At 42.9% G+C, this 19,933-nt stretch overlaps 1 protein-coding gene across 1 annotated transcript in view; it reads right to left on the reverse strand.

The window, feature by feature from the left end:
* The window catches only part of TRPC4 (transient receptor potential cation channel subfamily C member 4), a gene marked incomplete at both ends in the record, with an annotated part of 235,661 nt that overhangs the window by 115,074 nt on the left and 100,654 nt on the right, over positions 1-19,933 (reverse strand). The window contains one exon of the mRNA XM_083354460.1: positions 13,783-13,922. Within this exon, the coding sequence (XP_083210586.1) occupies positions 13,783-13,922 (140 nt within the window). The remainder of the gene's footprint in view (positions 1-13,782; positions 13,923-19,933) is intronic.

Raw genomic sequence — 19,933 nt, forward strand, 5'->3', positions numbered from 1 at the left:
CCGAGGCTTTCTCCGAGTCCAGGATGCCTTTGCTCCGCGTAGGGGCGAAGCTAGACGCTGCATCCACATCTGCAGATTATAGTGATTTATGAGTGCTTTTAAAGCAGACAGAGCTGACCAGGAGGAGTAAAGTTGCAAGTATTCAAACTTTAACTCGAGGTGCTTTAATCTTCTCCATATATAAATTAGACTTTGAAGAAAGGGAAAAAAATGGCACCAAAATGTTTTTTCTTTTTAAAAGAATAAATTATGAGGACTTTGTTAAAATTTAAACAATATATTGGAATTTTTTCTCTTTTTCTTATTATCATTGCTATTAAGAGTTCCTCTCCTCTTTTTTGGATTTTTTTTCCCCTCCGGAGTGCAGAGGGAAAGTGAAAGTGATAAGAGAAAGTGATTTGTAGCAAGTGAAAATGGCTTCAAGACGGCAGGCAGTTCCTGTTGTTTCTAAAACCTCAATCTCTTCTCCTGTCATTCAACCTACTGCAAAACCCAGATCCCCTCCACCCTCTCCTCCACCACCAGCACTTACACTTAAAGACCTGCAGGATGCTTTGAAGTTGCAGGCACAAGAAATGACTTTACAAATAAAGGAAGAGGTAGCTGAACCTCTTGAGCTTAAAAATAGAGATGAGAGAAGACATTTTGTTTGCATTTCAAGGGCTGGCTGCACATATTGAACGTTTAGATGACCACGTGGATGAGGTTGTGGAAAATAGTGAAAGACTTGAAAATAGAATTGCTAAAGCAGAAAATAAAATTGATAAAACTGAGGATGAGGTGATGATTTCACAATTTAAAGAAATGGAATTTGCTCTGAGAATAAGAGGGTTGAGAGAAAACCCCCGTGAGGATTTACTGGAAGAGGTGATTAAGGACATTGCTCCCATCCTGGGATGGGATCCTAAGGAGTTATCAAGGGAGGTGGAAAAAATTTTCAGGGTCAGTTCCTGGATTGCGAGGCAGAAGAATTTACCTAGAGATGTGGTGATTTATTTTTCTAAGAGGTCACTTCGAAATGAGATCATCCAGGCCTTCTATCAACAGAGATTTCAAATTGCAGGTCAAGATATTATAATTTTGAAAGAAATACCTCCTAAGATGTTGAGAAAAAGGAAGGATTTTGGTTTTTTGTCTGATGAACTTAAAAATCGACAAATTCAGTTCAGATGGGAGATTCCTATTGGAATAGTGGTGAATCATGCAGGGACACGATATAGACTTAAAACGATTGCTAAGGCAAAAGAATTTTATACTTATGTCCTGAAAGCAGGTTCACCACCATCTCCTTTGCCTAAAAGAGTGGAAGAAGATAAACAACAAGTTGAAGGTGCATCAGCACAGTCTGTTGGAGAGGCACAATTGGCTGAACCCACTGAACAGAGTTTGATGTTAAAGGCTGATCCAAAAGACCAGAGAATGACACGTGCGGCGCATAAACAGAGAGAAAAGGAACAATTGAAACAGAAGATGGATTCTGGGCCTATGATACAAGGCCCTGTTATTACGGAGCCGGTGGGAGGGGTGCGACCGAAGAGACCAACTGCAGATCTCCAGGTGGCGTTCCAGAGGTTCCAGGTCACTGAGGATGGCGATTAAAGCTTTTGACATGGAATGTTAATGGCTTAAATTCACCACAAAAAAGAAAGAAAGTGTTTCATTATTTGAAGCAACATAAAAATGATATTGTTTGCCTACAAGAAACTCATATTTGTGCAAAAGATCAAAAATACTTGATTAATTCTCAGTTGGGACTTCATTTTATAGCATCTGCTCCAGATAAAAAGAGTGGAGTGGTTATCTACTTTAGAAGAGATTTATCTGCTACGTTAATTGAATCTGATCCACAGGGAAGATATGTTATTACTGAACTATTGTTACAAGGCAAGAAGATTCTCATTATCGGATTATATGCTCCTAATCAACAGCAAGGAAAGTTTTATAAGTTTTTACATGATAAACTAATTCAATTGGATTATAAATCTGTTATTTTGATGGGTGATTGGAATGGTGTTTTGGATTCAAATAAGGACAAGAAGAGGTCTTCTAAAAATTCTATCTATTCTAGATTGCTTAAAAGTTTTTTTGATTTGAAAGAAGACTTGGAACTGAGAGATATCTGGCGGGAGCAGAATTTGGAGGATAGAGATTTTACTTTCTTTTCGGACAGGCATCAATTGTTTTCTAGAATTGACTTTTTTTTAGTTACTGGTGATCTTACTTCCAGGGTCAAGAATGTCATGATTTTTCCTAGAATGTTATCGGATCATAGTCCTGTATGGATGGAATTATTTAGGGAAGATGGAATAAGAAGATCTTGGAGGTTGAATGAAAATTTATTTAGATATGATGTACTTTCAGAAAAATGTAAACATTATTTGAGTTTTTTGTTCTGAATATGCATAAAGGAACACCGATTGAAATGGTTTGGGATGCCAGTAAAGCTTATATGAGGGGGATTTTGATTCATATGAACAATGGTCATAGGCGTAAGCAGATGCAAAAACATAAAGAATTGGAAGAAGAGATTAAATTGAAGGAGAAAGCTTTTATTTTGAATCCATTAGATAAGAGATTAAGGATTTCAATAAATTTGTTGAAAGAGCAATTTAATATGTTAATGGCGGATCAGGTTGCAACTAATTTGAGATATGCGAAGCATAATACTTTTTGTAATGCAAATAAGCCTGGTAGGTGGTTAGCTTATCAATTAAGGAAAAAACAGAGGTTACGTACAATAGAGAAAATAGAATATAAGGGCAAAGAAACATTTCAACAAAATTTGATTAAAAAGGGTTTTTTAGATTTTTATCAAAAGTTATATGCTAGTGAGAATGTACAAACTTTAGATATAGATAAATATTTACAGGAAGCGCATATTCCTATGCTTTCACATGAACAAAGGGAAGGGATGAATTGTTTAATCAGTTCTGAAGAAATTATTTCAGTAATTAAGCAGTTAAAAGTGGGTAAGGCTCCGGGTACAGATGGCTTAACAGCAATTTATTATAAAACTTTACTTACAGAGATGGTAGAACCTTTAAAGGAACTATTTAATAATATCCAGGCCGGAGGGGAGGTGGCTCCATCTTGGAGAAGGGCTTTTATATTGTTGATCCCAAAGGAGGATCAAGATCTTACTCAGCCTAAGAATTATAGACCTATATCGCTTTTAAATACAGATTATAAGATTTTTGCAAAAATATTGGCAAATAGATTAATGTTAGTTTTGAAACAGATGGTTCATACAGATCAATCTGGATTTATAACTGGAAGATATATGAAATATAATGTAAGACAATTAGTTAACTTAATTGAGTATTTGGATAAGAATAACCAAGTCCCTGCAGCATAGATATTTTTGGATGCTGAAAAAGCTTTTGATCAATTGAATTGGCAATTTTTATTGAAAGTTGTGGAAAAGATGAACTTTGGGGATGAATTTCTGCAATCTATTAAGGCCATATATCAACAACAATCGGCGCAAATTATAATTAATGGGAGATTAACAGATGCATTTAAAATTGAAAAAGGTACAAGACAAGGGTGTCCCCTGTCACCATTATTGTTTGTTTTAACATTGGAGATTTTATTGATTAAAATTCGGGAATCAACTAAAATACAGGGAATAAAAATAAAACAGAATGATTATAGGTTAAGAGCATTTGCAGATGACTTGGTTGTTACACTATCTCAACCGATTCAATCGGTTATAGATTTGATGGAAATTATAATACAATATGGGAAAGTTTCGGGCTTTAAGGTGAATAATAATAAGACTAAAATATTATCTAAAAATATGACTATGAATGAGAAGGATATGTTAGTAAAATTGACAGGCTATGAAATTGTGAAAAAGGTTAAATATTTGGGGGTATATATTACAGCTTCTAATGTGAAATTATGTAAGAATAATTATGAGACGTTATGGTTAAAAGTACAAAAGGATTTAAATAATTGGAAAAAATTACAATTATCTTTGTTGGGAAAAATTGCAGCTCTTAAAATGAATGTTTTACCAAAGTTTCTCTTTCTGTTTCAAATGATACCTATTTTGAAAAAAGATGCTAATTTGGATGAGTGGCAGAAAGGTATTAATAAATTTATTTGGGTGGGGAAAAAACCGAGAGTTAAACTTAAGATTTTACAAGACGCTCGGGAAAGAGGAGGACTTAAGGTGCCTAATTTGAAATTATATTATGATGCAGTGGTTTTAACATTGGTTAGTGATTGGCTTAATTTAACTAATAAAAGTATACTTTATCTTGAGGGATGGGATTTATTATATGGTTGGCATGCATATTTGATTTATGATAAAAAAGTTGATAAGGCTTTTAAATCTCACATTTTAAGAAGTGCTTTATTACGTGTTTGGAAAAAGTATTATTATAAGTTAAATTATAAAATACCAATTTGGGGGATTCCTGGACACGCAATAGAGGGGGTATCTATGGGTGTGAATTTGGATATGATTTCTTATAAGCAATTACTTAGATTGGAAGGGAGTGACTGGCAACTAAGGTCGCTAGTTGAGTTAAAACAAGAAAATATTGTACAGTCTTGGTTCCAGTATACTCAATTGCAAGCCAGGTGGAAGTTAGACCAGAAGGTTGGTTTGACGTTGATGGATGAAAATTTGGTAAAACAGATCAAAGATCAAACTCGAGCGCACATAAAGAGAATTTATAATGCTTTAATAGAATTGGACTCGGAAATGGAATTGGTGAAAGATTGCATGGTAAAGTGGGCTCAAAATATTCAAGAACCGATTCCATTGGATGTATGGGAGGTAATTTGGGTTAGAAATGTAAAATTTACTCAAGCCCAAAACTTTATAAACTTAATTTTTATAAAATGTTTTATAGATGGCATTTGGATCCTAAAAAGCTGTCTTGTATGTATTCTAATTTGCAACCCAAATGTTGGAGATGTGGCAGTTTGGATGCTACTTATTTTCATATTTGGTGGACTTGTAGAAATATAAAAGCTTTTTGGATTAAAATTTGGTGGAACATTCAAAAGATTTTGAAGAGAAAGACAAAGTTTACCCCACAATTATTTTTATTGGGTGTTATTACAGACTGTGACACTAAAGAAATTAATTTGATGTTGAATTTGATAACAGCTGCGAGGTTATTGGTAGGGCAATATTGGAAGAAGGATTGTCTGCCTACTATAGAGGAGTGGACGCTTAAAGTGTCAAATCTAGCAGAAATGGCTAAGATTTCTGCTTACTTGAAAGATCATTCACAAGAGAGATACATTTTGGTTTGGAGAAGATGGATAGATTATATTCAGAAAAAATATGGGACTAAAAAGTTCCATTTAGCTTATGAGTAAATTTTAGATTGTTATTGTTATAATTTAATTTTTTTTAGAAGTTGGGTATTTTAGAGTGTTGGTAATTATGTTAAAGGCAGGTTAAAGTGTATTATGTATTTGCTTTTTTATATAGTTGATTAATGTTAGTTAGATTATGATTACTATATATTTGTAACCCTGTAATCGGCTTTGGGAAGTGGGGGAGGGGGGGTCAGGGTTGGGTTTGGGAAGGGGATAATATTGTAACTTTTTATAAAACTTTTCAATAAGGAAGGATGACATGAACCAGTTAAAGTCACTGAGTTCTGCAGCATCAGAGTCATGCAAGTTCACCACCCAGTCTTGTTGTGGCCCCGACCCCCATGCCTGTCCTAACCGAGGAAGAGGACTCTAAGGATGATGGGGAGGAACTGGCAAGGCCTCCCTCTCTGGGGCCCTCCTCTCTGGCACGGCCTCCGTCTCCATCTGGAGGCCAAGAGGTACAGCCGGGGAGCAGCCAGGTGAAGATGAGTCATGGCTAGACCCTCGAGAAAAATGCAGGGCCACGCGTCTGCAGCAACATAGGTTGGGTAGAAGGGCCAGGGAGTAGCTGAGTCATTGAGCCACACCCCATAAGATATAAAGGGGGTGTGGCTGCTCTCAGAACTTTGTGACAAACAATATTTTAAACAACTTCTGGTCACATCTTTGGAACTCTGCTTTGTGTTTGAAACCCTGGTCTGCATTCTTGGCAACGCTTCTGTACATCTGCTACTCGACTGTTTACTTACACGTTATCTCATTCCAGCTGAAGTTTGAGGTAACGAGCCTATTTTGCTGCCAAGGCCTTATCAGAAGGCAATTAACTAAAGTCTGTAGGATTAACTCTTGCTAGTCTTGTCTGTTTGTACTCCGGGAGGGGGGAACAGAACATGTCTGTGGCCGGTCCATCCAGGGCAGATTGCACAATGCATGCAGCGTATTTCCACAAATGACAGCTGTCACAGGCCATTCCACGTGGCCGCACTGACAGCTGTCAAAGGAAACGCGCACGCGCAGTCGCGCTCCCCGAGCTGTCAAAACCGCTCCACGCGGCCGCTTTGACAGCTGTCAAAAGCTGCGCATGCGCCCTAGTCCGCGAGCTGTCAAACAGCAGAAGCTGCGGACTGTCAAAGTGGCGGCAGCTGCAGAGCTGTCAAAATGGCGCATGCGCCTAGGCATATTCTGACAGGTGCTAGCTGTCAAAATGCCGGCTGGATAATCCCGACCCTGGCATGCTCGGGCGGCCAGCTGACAGGATTTCCCCAGTCCAACGCGCATGCGTTATCACTGGGGAAATGTCAAAAGCTGCCAGCTGATTATTGGCACAGGGTCCATCGGCGGGAAAACACCTGCCCCTGATTCGTCAACTTGTTGTACCGTTGCCTATATAAGGCCGTTGTAATCGTCCTGTCTTTTGTCTGGGCTATGTTAATAAACCTTTTTGAACTGACGACGTCGCCTCTCTCATCCTTGCCTCCGCTATTTCACCTGGCGACGAAGGTGGGATACCGGTACTAGCTGAAGTCACGGCCTAGAGGCGAAGCTGTCCCAGTCAAATTGCTGAAGTCACGAGCTAAGTCACCGACTGGGGCAAGCGAAACCTTCTAGTGCCACAGTACCGCAGACCCAGCATGGCTAATCTCGGGCATGTGAGAGAGTTCGACGTCCGACACCCGGAAGGCTGGGAGTCACATTGGGGCCAAGTCGAGGGGTACCTCCTTGTGAATAAAATCACCGAGGACCGCCACAAGGCCGCTGCGCTCCTATGCCTCAGCGGGCCGGCGGTATACGACATCGCTGTTGGACTCTGTAGCCCGGACCCGGTCGCCACGGTGCCCTACGCCGAGCTCACAGATCGCCTCAGCAAACACTTCATGCCGAGGCGGTCAGAGCTGTACTAGCGGCTCTACTTCGCTCACCGGCGGCAGCAACCTGGAGAGCCTTCCACCGCCTTCATTGCTGGAGTACGGCACGCCGCCCGGAAATGCCATTTCCCAGACCTGGAGGACTGAATACGAGACCAAGTCATCGCTGGCCTCCAAAACGTGCGCCTGCAGAGGAAGCTTGTGGCAAGACCCACAATGGACCTCGTAGAGCTCACATTAGAGATAATGGCATATGAGGATAGCCACCACGATGAGCCCCAGGCATTCGGCGACAACCCCGGCGCATCCGTCCACCAAGCTCGGGAGCTCAACCAAGGGCCTCCGGAGCCTGACTCCGGGGTCGACGCAATCCTCTCCCATTTCAATCGCATGGTCGCCGGCCGCGAAAGAAATCGCGGTCAAGACAGGCCAGCAAACCCCAGTGCGAAGAAACCTCAGACCGGCAACAGGGCAAAGTGTGCGAGCTGCGGCGGGGGCCATGCCAGGGCCACCTGTCGATTTAGAAACGCGAAGTGTCACGGTTGTGGCAAGACCGGCCACATCCGCTCCGCTTGTCGCAGTCTAAACCGGGAGACCCTCCACGACCTTGACGAGATCCCCACAGGTAGGACTGACTTCCCCCGCCCTCCCCAGGGGTCTGTAGGTTCCGTATTCTCCCTATCCAAATCCCCCGTCAATCACCTCACCCGTGCGAAGGTCAGGGCCTGGGTCAAGATTCAGGGAGTCCCCTGAATGATGGAGGTCGACTCTGGGTCCTCCGTCTCCATCCTGTCAGGGGACACGCTCCAACGAATAGCAACCAAATCCAAACACCGTATCCCCATCCAACCCTTGAAAGTCCTGCTAGCGGATTTCCAGGGTGCCCCCATAGATTTAAAAGGACAGGCCAACCTAAGAGTCGAATTTAAAAAATTTAAAGGGAACCTAGTAGCTCAAATAACTGAGCAACCCTGGACCAGCCTCATCGGACTGGACTGGTTCGAGGCACTGGGCATTCGCCTCGAGGGGACAAACTGCATCCAACCCCAGTCATTGGAATACATCTGCAAAAATTTTGCAGATGTATTCGATGGCTCACTAGGCAAATACAACGGGCCACCCATCGACCTCAAGCTCAAACCCGAGCTGGGACCGATTAGAATCAAGGCTAGGAAAGTCCCCTTTGCGCTAAAGCAAAAAATAGATAAAGAGTTAGACCGCTTAGTCGCATTAGGAGTCCTGGAGCCCACTGACAGCGGCACATGGGAAACCCCAATTGTGACGCCTGTCAAACCCAACGGAGACGTGAGAATCTGCGCAGATTACAAAGCTACCCTGAACCGCGCACTGAACCCTCACACATATCCCGTCCCCTCTGTTAGAGACGTTCTTTGAGAAATTGGCTCCGACTCCGTTTTCGCCAAATTAGATCTGGCACATGCCTTCCTGCAATTCCCTGTAACCAGAGAGACCGCAGATGCCCAAACTATAGTCACACACAGAGGGGCGTTTAAAGTAAACCGCCTCCAGTTCGGCATATCCGTGGCACCTGGAATATTCCAGGAAGTCATGGAACGCACCCTTAAAGGTATCCCCTGAGTATGCCCATACTTCAATGACGTCCTCATCGCAGGCGACTCCACCCACATGCTAGCAACCAGACTGCACGAAGTCCTCAGCAGATTCCGGGCAGCTGGTTTAAAGCTTAAACGGGAGAAATGTTCCATCGGGGTACCCTCTACAGATTTCCTCGGCTATAGGATAGACGGCAAAGGCATCCACCCCACTAATTCAAAAATCCAGGCTATTAAAGCCGTTCCCGCCCCCAAAAATAAAACGGAGCTCTAGGCATTCCTAGGACTCCTAAACTTTTACCACGCTTTCCTACCAGGTAAAGCCACAATAGCAGAGCCGCTCCATAGATTGTTAGATAAAGGAGCCCCCTGGCAATGGACCACCACGCATAACGACAGTTTTAATAGGCTAAAACAACTACTGTCCAGCGATACCACCATATCGCACTACAACGAGACCAAACCCCTATGCATCGCTTGCGATGCCTCCCCATATGGCATCAGGGCAGTCCTAAGCCACTCCTTAAACAATGGCACCCAAGCCCCAATAGCGTATTACTCTAGGACCCTTTCAAGGGCCGAACGTAACTACGCTCAAATCGATAAAGAAGCCCTGGCCATAGTAGCTGGAATCAAGAAATTCCACGATTATCTATACGGCAGACCCTTCACCATTTACACAGATCACAAACCCCTCCTGGGAATATTCACATGGGATCGTCAAACGCCCCAAATTTTGTCCCCTCGCATGCTGCGATGGACCACATTTCTGTCCGCATATTCCTACCAGTTAATCTATAAGCCTGGCAAAGAGATGTCCCATGCAGACGGCCTCAGCAGGCTCCCTCTGCCGCAAATAGACCCAGACCCAGCCAAAGCAGCCCATATACTAGCCATACAGGAGCTCTCCGAATGCCCAGTGACAGCCAGGGACATTGCCTCTGCCACCAGCAGGGATCCAATACTCAGCAGAATCCTGTACTGGGCGTCATCAGGTTGGCAATCCTCCTGCCCCAACCCCTCCATCCAACCTTATTTTACAAAACGCCACGAGCTCACCACCCACTTAGGCTGCATTCTTTGGGGATGCAGGGTGATAGTCCCACCCTGCCACAGAACCAAGGTTCTCCAGACCCTACACGAAGGTCACCCTGGCATCACAAAGATGAAAGCCTTAGCTCACAGTTATGTATGGTGGCCTTCACTTGACAGGGACATTGAAGAACACGTAGCCAGCTGCTATCTCTGCCAGCAAACCAGACCAGCCCCCCCCCATGCTCCCATACACAAATGGGAAACCACAAAAAACCCCTGGTCCTGAATCCACCTCGATTTTGCTGGCCCTTTCCAAGGACAGACCTTTCTAATCATAGTAGACAGCTATTCCAAGTGGTTGGAGGTTCTCCCGGTTTCCAGGACCACCACAAGCACCACCATCAAAGCCTTAAGAGGGGTTTTCGTGACCCACGGTCTTCCCGACGTAATTATCACTGACAACGGGCCTCAATTTACCTCCCGTGATTTTCAGATCTTCACGAGGAGCAACTGTATTAGGCACGCGACATCGGCCCCCTTTCACCCGTCAAGTAATGGCCTCGCAGAGGTCATGGTGAAGACCACTAAAGACTCCCTCCGCAGGCTCGTCACCGGAGACTGGCACCTCCGACTCGCCCGATTTCTCCTCGCTCACCACACCACACCCGTGTCCACCACCGGGAAATCCCCCGCAGAACTCCGATGCGGTCGACGGCTGGTGACTCGTCTCGACAGACTCCACCCAGACAGACCGGCCGCAGAAAAACCCGACACTCCGCCATCAAAGACATTCATGCAAGGACAAAGTGTCTGGGCCCGCAGTTACGGGGAAAGGGATAAATGGACCCAGGGGGTAGTCCTCGATCAGACCGGCCCCCTGTCCTACACTGTCAACATCGGCGGAGGGCTCACCTTGCGAAGACACGCAGACCAACTACGACCCACGGCACCCACCAATACCACGCCAGAACCAACCGCAGAAGTTCCCAACCCCCCACAGCACCAATCACCCCGAGAACGCCCCAATACCCCCCGATCTGCAACCCGAGACCCCCGAGGAGACTGCCGCGATAGACGAGGAACCGCCACTCCGCAGATCCACACGACCCAAAAGACCCCCTGGTTACCTGATGGATTTCGAGTGGGCCGGCAGCACGCCAACACGTTCAAACACAAGTTAAAAAAAAACTGTTCTAAGTTATATTGTTTAAACCAAGGGGGGGGGAAAGGGGTGCAGCGTATTTCCACAAATGACAGCTGTCACAGGACACTCCACGTGGCCGCACTGACAGCTGTCAAAGGAAACGCGCACGCGCAGTCGCGCTCCCCGAGCTGCCAAAACCACTCCACGTGGCTGCTTTGACAGCTGTCAAAAGCCGCACATGCGCCCTAGTCCGCGAGCTGTCAAACAGTAGAAGCTGTGGACTGTCAAAGCGGCGGCAGCCGCAGAGCTGTCAAAATGGCGCATGCACCTAGACGCATATTCTGACAGGCGCTAGCTGTCAAAATGCCGGCTGGATAATCCCGACCCCGGCATGCTTGGGCGGCCAGCTGACAGGATTTCCCCAGCCCAACGTGCATGCATTATCACTGGGGAAATGTCAAAAGCTGCCAGCTGATTATTGGCACAGGGTCCATTGGCGGGAAAACACCCGCCCCTGATTCGTCAACTTGTTGTACCGTTGCCTATATAAGGCCGTTGTAATCGTCCTGTCTTTTGTCCGGGCTATGTTAATAAACCTTTTTGAACTGATGACGTCGCCTCTCTCATCCTTGCCTCCGCTATTTCAATGCAGATGCGGGATTTGTCACTGGGGATGTCCCATCTGTATTTTTCCATATAACTGAGGACCCCAAGTGTGGCAGCTCCCCCCTTCCAGAGGCAGGAGTCTTTGAATGGATCAGTGCCTTCACCACTGGCAGTATTGCCCACCATCCTGATCCCCATCTGCGGGTCGTTGGGGGTTGGGTGCTGCTGAGGTGGTAGCTCTGGGTTCAGCAGATGCCCACAGGTTCCAGATCCCCCCCCCCACTGTCTCTCCAGTTGCAGCTCCAGGTGCTGGTGTGGCTGCAGGACTCAGGTTTCTCCTCCCTTAGAGAGCCAAGGGTTTTTTCCATCAGGTCAATAGCTTTCTCTAGGATCCAGTCTGCATGTGGTGCATAACTCCCATCCTCTTTGCTAACGTGCAAAGATCTCTCCATCTCTTGCTTCCATTCGGGTTGACCCCCCCCATCTCAGGGTCACTTTCCTCAATGCCTTTTCCCACTTGCTTTTCCTTCCAATGCCCATCGACCACCACAGTTTGTGGTCACGTGTCTCCACCACCACTTCCCCAGAGGAATATGCTGCTTCAGCTTCCGACAGTTTGTGGAATTTCAGTCAGGGGGAAAATTTCCTTTCCATGGGGCTCTCCTCCTTCCCTGCCTCGTTGTTAGACATTGTATTTTTTGCAAAGTCCCCAGTAAGATTTTTCCTTCCAGGTTGACTCTTAATGCAGATCCTGTCTAATGTCAAAACACACTTCAATCCACATCTTAAGAAAGAAAGACTGTTGGAGACAAGGTTATCCAAGCAGGAATTTTTACTAAGAAGATAGAGGGTATAATAGACAGGATCTGAGAAATCCCTTCACAGATATTTTTAAATGTCCCCAAGCAAGCCCCACCCCACAGTTCATTTGGTTAGTTCTGGATCAGCCAAGTTCCAGGTGGTAAGTCCCTTGTGGGAAAAGGAGAATATCAGTCCATTCATAGCAAAATCATTCCCACCCCCTCACATTCCATCCTGAGAAACAAACCAGATTCCAGAGGGTTTTTTTTTCTCCACCCCCTTTCTTAGTTGCCCGTAGGATGAGAGGGAAAATGCCTCTCATTGCTCTTATTGTGATGGATAGCAGGCAGGCAGAATAAACAAAAAGTTACATCTAAGGAAAGGAAGTGAAAGCAATAACCCCCCATGTTTATTCCCTCTCCTCCTTGGGAATGGCAGAATCCAAGGGGGAGGGTGAGATTTGGGTTTGCACAGAAAAGAGAGTTAGAAGTGAAATATAAATGGATTCTGATACTCACACTACCAGGGAATGGGCAACTAGCAGCAAACTGTTTCACAGCAAACAGTTGCTATGAAATTAGAATAAGACATAATTTAGAAATTAGAATAAGACATAAGAAGGCTAAACAAAGAGCAATCTCAGATAGACTTAGGAGGAATATGAAGCAAGAGTCACAATAAATAGTAGGAAATTATCACAGGACATTATTTTCATTTTTTGCCATGTGGACCTAGAGGATTGATAATAAATATGGATCACTACATACATTTGGCTCTATTTCTGTTATTTTTTTATGTCTGGAATATGAAATGTCTAATATAAAACATGGAGGAAGATGGCTGTGTAATAATGATATATCATTATTACAAGTAATAATGATATAAAACTGATCAATGGAAGACATTGATAATATATACACATGGTACATAGAGCCATTAAATGGATTTTCTAACTTGTATGGCTGTATAGGACTGTAGAGTTAGTTTATTTCTAGGAAACAAAAACAATTTCCTACAGTCTTTGGTCCTGGACATTGGATGTCTAAATAAACCTAAGTATAAACTTAAGAGAATTTGTCATCATAAACTGAGATGGTGAGCACTTATCAACTTGTTTAGCAACTGCCCCATTTAGAGACAATTCAGTTACAACAGTGATGAAAAGTACTTTATGGTCAGCCCTCACATTTATGATCTTCACAGGTTTGTAAAGCAAAGGAAAGCTGAAATAAGATCATAAGAACAGCTGTGTTTTCACTTAGTGACTGTTTTGCTTAATGACCAAGTTGTGAGCCCCAACTATAGTAGCTAAACAAGAACTACCTGTAATTCTTTTGATTAAAAAGAATAGATATGGAGCAGAATACATCCAAAGAAAATGTCAAGCATCTAGTATTTGTTAAGAGTTTGTTACCTTTGAAAATGCAACTATTTTCAGTGATATTGTTGCCAGGTATAGAGAGTTCATAACAAAATCCATCAGATTCCACCAGTCATGAATGTAATCTTGCAGGCCGCCATCCCACATTTGTTTAATTTCACCCCAAATAAAGCCTATAAATATAAAAAGGCAAAGATTAACTACATCACTAATTATTTAAGTAATCATTTTAATTGAAGTTTCCATAATGAATAGAATCAGGGCTACAGAAATCTACAAGCTACCTAACGGCAATAAAAAGTTACAGAAAACTCTAACTGTAATCTCCATCTAGATATTTGCAAATCAGATCGGATAGGTTCAGATATAAAGTTGTCAAGCATCAGTGGCTTCTGTTAAGCTTTCACTCCCACTGGTTTAAAAGTGAGACCTCAGATTTATACCTGTCCTTAAAAAGGTGTGTGTAATAATCAATGAATAAATTCACTGGTTATACAATCTTTTTATTTTCAAGGAAATGTACAGGTGAAACTTGAACAACTAGAATATCGTGCAAAAGTTCATTTATTTCAGTAATGTAACTTAAAAGGGGAAACTAATATATGAGATAGACTAATTACATGCAAAGCAAGATAGTTCAAGCCATGATTTGTCATAATTGTGATGATTATGGCTTACAGCTCATGAAAACCCCAAATCCACAATCTCAGAAAATTAGAATATTGTGAAAAGGTGCAATATTCTAGGCTCAAAGTGTTCCACTCTAATCAGCTAATTAAGCCATAACACCTGCAAAGGGTTCCTGAGCCTTTAAATGGTCTCTCAGTCTGGTTCAGTAGGAATCACAATCATGGGGAAGACTGCTGACCTGACAGTTGTGCAGAAAACCATCATTGACACCCTCCATAAGGAGGGAAAGCCATAAAGGTAATTGCAAAAGAAGTTGGATGTTCCCAAAGTGCTGTATCAAAACACATTAATAGAAAGTTATGTGGAAGGGAAAAGTGTGGAAGAAAAAGGTGCACAAGCATCAGGGATGACCGCAGCCTGGAGAGGATTGTCAGGAAAAGGCCATTCAAAAGTGTTGGGGACTTTCACAAGGAGTGGACTGAGGCTGGAGTCAGTGCATCAAGAGCCACCACACACAGACGGATCCTGGACGTGGGCTTCAAATGTCATATTCCTCTTGTCAAGCCGTTCCTGAACAACAAACAACATCAGAAGCGTCTTACCTGGGTTAAAGAAAAACAGACCTGGTCTGTTGCTCAGTGGTCCAAAGTCCTCTTTTCTGATTAGAGCAACTTTTGAATCTCATATGGAAACCAAGGACCCAGAGTCTGGAGGAAGAATGGAGAGGCACACACTGCAAGATGCTTGAAGTTCAGTGTGAAGTTTCCACAGTCTGTGTTGATTTGGGGAGCCATGTCATCTGCTGGTGTTGGTCCACTGTGCTTAATTAAGTCCAGGGTCAATGCAGCCATCTACCAGGAGATTTTTGGAGCACTTCATGCTTCCTTCCGCAGACGAGCTTTATGGGGATGCTGACTTCATTTTCCAGCAGGACTTGGCACCTGCCCACATTGCCAAAAGCACCAAAACCAGGTTCAATGATCGTGGGATTACTGTGCTTGATTGGCCAGCAAACCTGCCTGACCTGAACCCCATAGAGAATCTATGGGGCATTGCCAAGAGAAAGATGAGAGACATGAGACCGAACAATGCAGAAGAGCTGAAGGCCGCTATTGAAGCAACCTGGTCTTCCATAACACCTGAGCAGTGCCACAGGCTGATAGCTTCCATGCCACGCCGCATTGAGGCAGTAATTGCTGCAAAAGGAGCCCAAATCAAGTACTGAGTATATGCATGCTTATATTTTTCAGAGGTCCGATATTGTTCTATGTACACTCCTTGTTTTATTGATTGCATGTAATATTCTAATTTTCTGAGATTATGGATTTGGGGTTTTCATGAGCTGTAAGCCATAATCACCACAATTATGACAAATCATGGCTTGAACTATCTTGCTTTGCATGTAATATCTCATATATCAGTTTCCCCTTTTAAGTTGCATTACTGAAATAAATAAACTTTTGCACGATATTCTAATTTTTCGAGTTTCTGTAGATGTTCATGTGTCAGGTAAATGGCACTCAAGTGAAATTGTATGATGAAAATTTTACTCATTTACAATTAACTATTGTCAGAAAATAGATTAATAATAATAATAATAATAATAATAATAATAATAATAATAATAATAAGAAGAAGAAGAAGAAGAAGAAGAAGAAGAAGAAGAAGAAGAAGAAGAAGAAGAAGAAGAAGAAGAAGAAGAAGAAGAAGAAGAAGAAGTTGGAAGGGACCTTGGAGGTCATCTAGTCCAACCCCCTGCTCAGGCAGGAAACCTTATACCATTTCAGGCAAATGGCTGTCCAGTCTCTTCTTAAAAACCTCCAGTGTTGGAGCATTCACCACCTCTGGAGGCAGGTTGTTCCACTGGTTAATTGTTCTAACTGTCAGGAAGTTTCTCCTTAGTTCTAGGTTGCTTCTCTCCTTGACTAGTTTCCATCCGTTGCTTCTTATCCTGCTTTCAGGTGCTTTGGAGAATAGCTTGACTCCCTCTTCTTTGTGGTAGCCCCTGAGATAGTGGAACACTGCTATCATGTCACCCCTCACTCTTCTCTTCGCTAAACTACACATACCCAATTCCAGCAACCATTCCCTATATGTTTTAGCCTCCAGCCCCCTAATCATCTTTGTTGCTCTTCTCTGTACCCTTTCTAGAGTCACGACATCTTTTTTACATCGTGGTGACCAAAACTGGATGCAGTATTCCAGGTGTGGCCTTACCAAAGCATTGTAAAGTGGTATTAGTACTTCACTTGATCTTGATTCTATCCCTCTGTTAATGCAGCCTACCACTGTGTTGGCTTTTTTGGCAGCTGCAGCACACTGCTGGCTCATATTGAAGTGATTGTCTACTAGGACTCCGAGATCCCTCTCACAGTTACTACTATTGAGCAAGGTACCACCTATACTATACCTGTGCATTTGATTTTTCCTTCCTAAATGTTGAACCTTACTTTTTTCACCATTGAATTTCATTTAGTTAGATAGTGCCGTGTTCAAGTCTGTCCAGATCCTTCTGTATCTTCTGGAGTATTGGCTATTCCTGCCAGCTTGGTGTCGTCTGCAAATTTGATGAGTTCCCCATCTATCCCCTCATCCAAATCATTGATGAAGATATTGAAGAGCACTGGGCCCAGAACAGAGCCCTGGGGCACCCCACTACACATTTCCTTCCATGTAGATGCAGTTCCATTGAGGACTACACGCTGAGTACGGCCTGTCAGCCAGCTCCGAATCCATCTGGTGGTGATGCTATCTAACCCACATTTTTCTATCTTATCAAGTAGTAGGTTGTGATCTACTTTATCAAATGCCTTACTGAAGTCCAAGTAAATTATATCTACAGCATTCCTCTGGTCCACTAATTCTGTCACTTGGTCAAAAAATGTAATAAGATTTGTCTGGCATGATCTGTTTTTGACAAACCCATGTTGACTTTTAGTGATAACTTTGTTCGCATCAAGGTGTTCGCTGATTTGTTGTTTGATTATCTTTTCCAGAATCTTCCCAGGTATTGAGGTCAGGCTAATAGGTCTGTAGTTTCCTGGATCTATTTTTTTCCCTTTTTTGAAGATGGGAACTACATCAGCTCTCTTCCAGTCCTCTGGTAGTTTCCCAGTGCTGCAGGATCTTTGAAAAATATAGTTCAGTGGTTCTGAGATCACGTCTGCCAGTTCCTTGAGAACTTTGGGGTGTAATCCATCTGGTCCTGGTGATTTGAACTTGTCTAGGCTGGACAGGTGTTCACTTACCATTTTCTTGAGTATTTTAACTTGTGTTTTTAATTGTTTTTTTTGGCACTGGTTTTGGTAGGTTGGACTGTTTTTTTCCCCTTTGTGTAAAGACAGATGCAAAAAACGAGTTAAATAGTTCTGCTTTCTCCCTATTGCTTGTCACCTTCTTGCCACTTTCCCCCACTAATGGACCAATCATTTCCTTAACTTTTTTCTTGTTTTTTATATGTTGAAAGAAGCATTTTTTGTTATTTTTGACTTTGGTCGCAAGCCTTAGTTCATTTTGAGCCTTAGCTTTCCTCACTTCATCTTTGCAGGCACGGGCTATTTGCTGATATTCTGACTTAGTTATGTACCCCTCTTTCCAATTCTTATACTTGTCCTTTTTATCTTTCAATTTATCAGAGAGTTCTTTATGTAGCCATGCTGGTTTCTTTTGAGAGCTGTTATTTTTCTTCTTTGTTGGTATTGTACTAGACTGGGCCTTTATTATCTCACTTTTCAAAATTTCTCAAGCTTCTTGTTTTCCCCTTTAGGATTCTCATCCATAGAATTCTTCCCATGGTCTCTCTAAGTTTATTGAAATTAGCTCTTTTAAAGTCCAAGACTCTAGTTTGGCTGTGTTCTATTGCTTGTGCCTCCAGAATGTTGAATTCCAATATTGCATGATCACTTCCCCCCATGGTTCCTGTGGCTTCGACACCTTCTATCATTTCATCTCTGTTTGTGAGAATTAAATCCAATATGGCTAATCCCCTAGTTCCCTTCTCTACTTTTTGGGAGAGAAAGTTGTCTGCTAGGTTTGACAGGAATCTGTTTGATCTTCCACTTGGTGCAGAGTTTGTCTCCCAGTTGATATCAGGGTAATTAAAGTCCCCCATTACTATTGTGATGTGCTTCTTACATACCTTAGTTAGCTGACTAGCAAAAAGTTCATCTATTTCCTCTGTTTGGTTGGGCGGCCTATAGTATACACCTATGGCAATGTCATTTCCCCCCCTTTTATATTGACCCAAATGCATTCAGGTTTACAGTTTTCGTCATTGTTGTGCTCTATTTCTGTAGAGATAAAGTTATTTCTTATATAGAGAGCAACTCCACCTCCTCTTTTGTTTAGTCTCTTTCTTTTAAATAGTTTAAATCCCTCTAGCTGTGTGTTCTATTTGTAGGTTTCGTCCCACCATGTTTCTGTAATGGCAACAATATCATATCTGCCCTCATGTACCTGAATTTCTAGTTCACCCTGCTTACTGTTCATACTATGTGTATAGACATTTGAGTCCTTTATGGCTGACCCTGTGTTTACTTGCTGCATAACTTGTGTGTTGCCTGGCTTCCCCTATTTTCTTAGATTGCCAGGGACAGTGATGTTCTATATCAATTAACTCAGTATCCCCATTACTTAGTTTAAATGTTCCTCCAAAAAAGCTGTGATTTTATTGCCAAGTAACTCAGTCCCTTTCTTGGATGGATGCAGACCATCTCTTCTATACATTTTTTCATTGGACCAGCTACAGACATCGTCACTAATATAACCAAAGCCTTCTCCTTTACACCACTCCTTTAACCACATATTAAATTCTGCTATATGCTGGCCTTTTCCATTTTGTTCCTTATACACTGGTAAAACCTCTGAAAAAGTAAGCCTACAGCCTATTCTGCTAAGTTCCTGCCCCAAGCTCTGGAAATCATTCTGCACAGAGAGTACATCATTTTGGGACAGATCATTAGTGCCAAGATGTACAATAGCCTCCACATCACAGTCCTTGCTGGCATTCTTGATTATTTTAGAAATACACCTGAAAGACACCTGACCTCTTTCAAAACCTCTGTGTCCTTTCCTAAATTTACATCCCTTATAATTGAATCACCAACCAGAAGGTGGCTTCTCTTTTTGGATGCCTTTCTGTTCTTTCATGACTGGTGTGTAATACCAGATTCACACTTCTCCCTGTCGAAAACAAGTTTTTCATCTTGGACCACGATCCCCTGCTTATTTGAGTTATTATCACAGATACCTTTACCTGTCTCCTTAATGTCCCTATTAAGGTCAGAAAGGGCACTGTATCTGTTGTGTAGGGACACAGCAAAAGCTTTGGGTTTATGGTTCACAGATCTCACCCTGCCAGATCCCACGGTTGTCCACACTGCCCTTCTTCTGCAGGATCTTTGTGGTAGAGGGGGCTGATAGCACGGAGGCTCAATAGGGTAGAAGGGCTGAGCTGGGCACCTAATTTCTTCCTGAAGAGCACAGATTACAGACCCTAGATAAATAATCTGTCCTTGTAGATGAGTGATTTGTTTACAGATAGGACAGTTTCCAA

Source organism: Vipera ursinii (assembly GCF_947247035.1).
Source record: "Vipera ursinii genome assembly, chromosome: 2".
NCBI lineage: Eukaryota > Metazoa > Chordata > Lepidosauria > Squamata > Viperidae > Vipera > Vipera ursinii.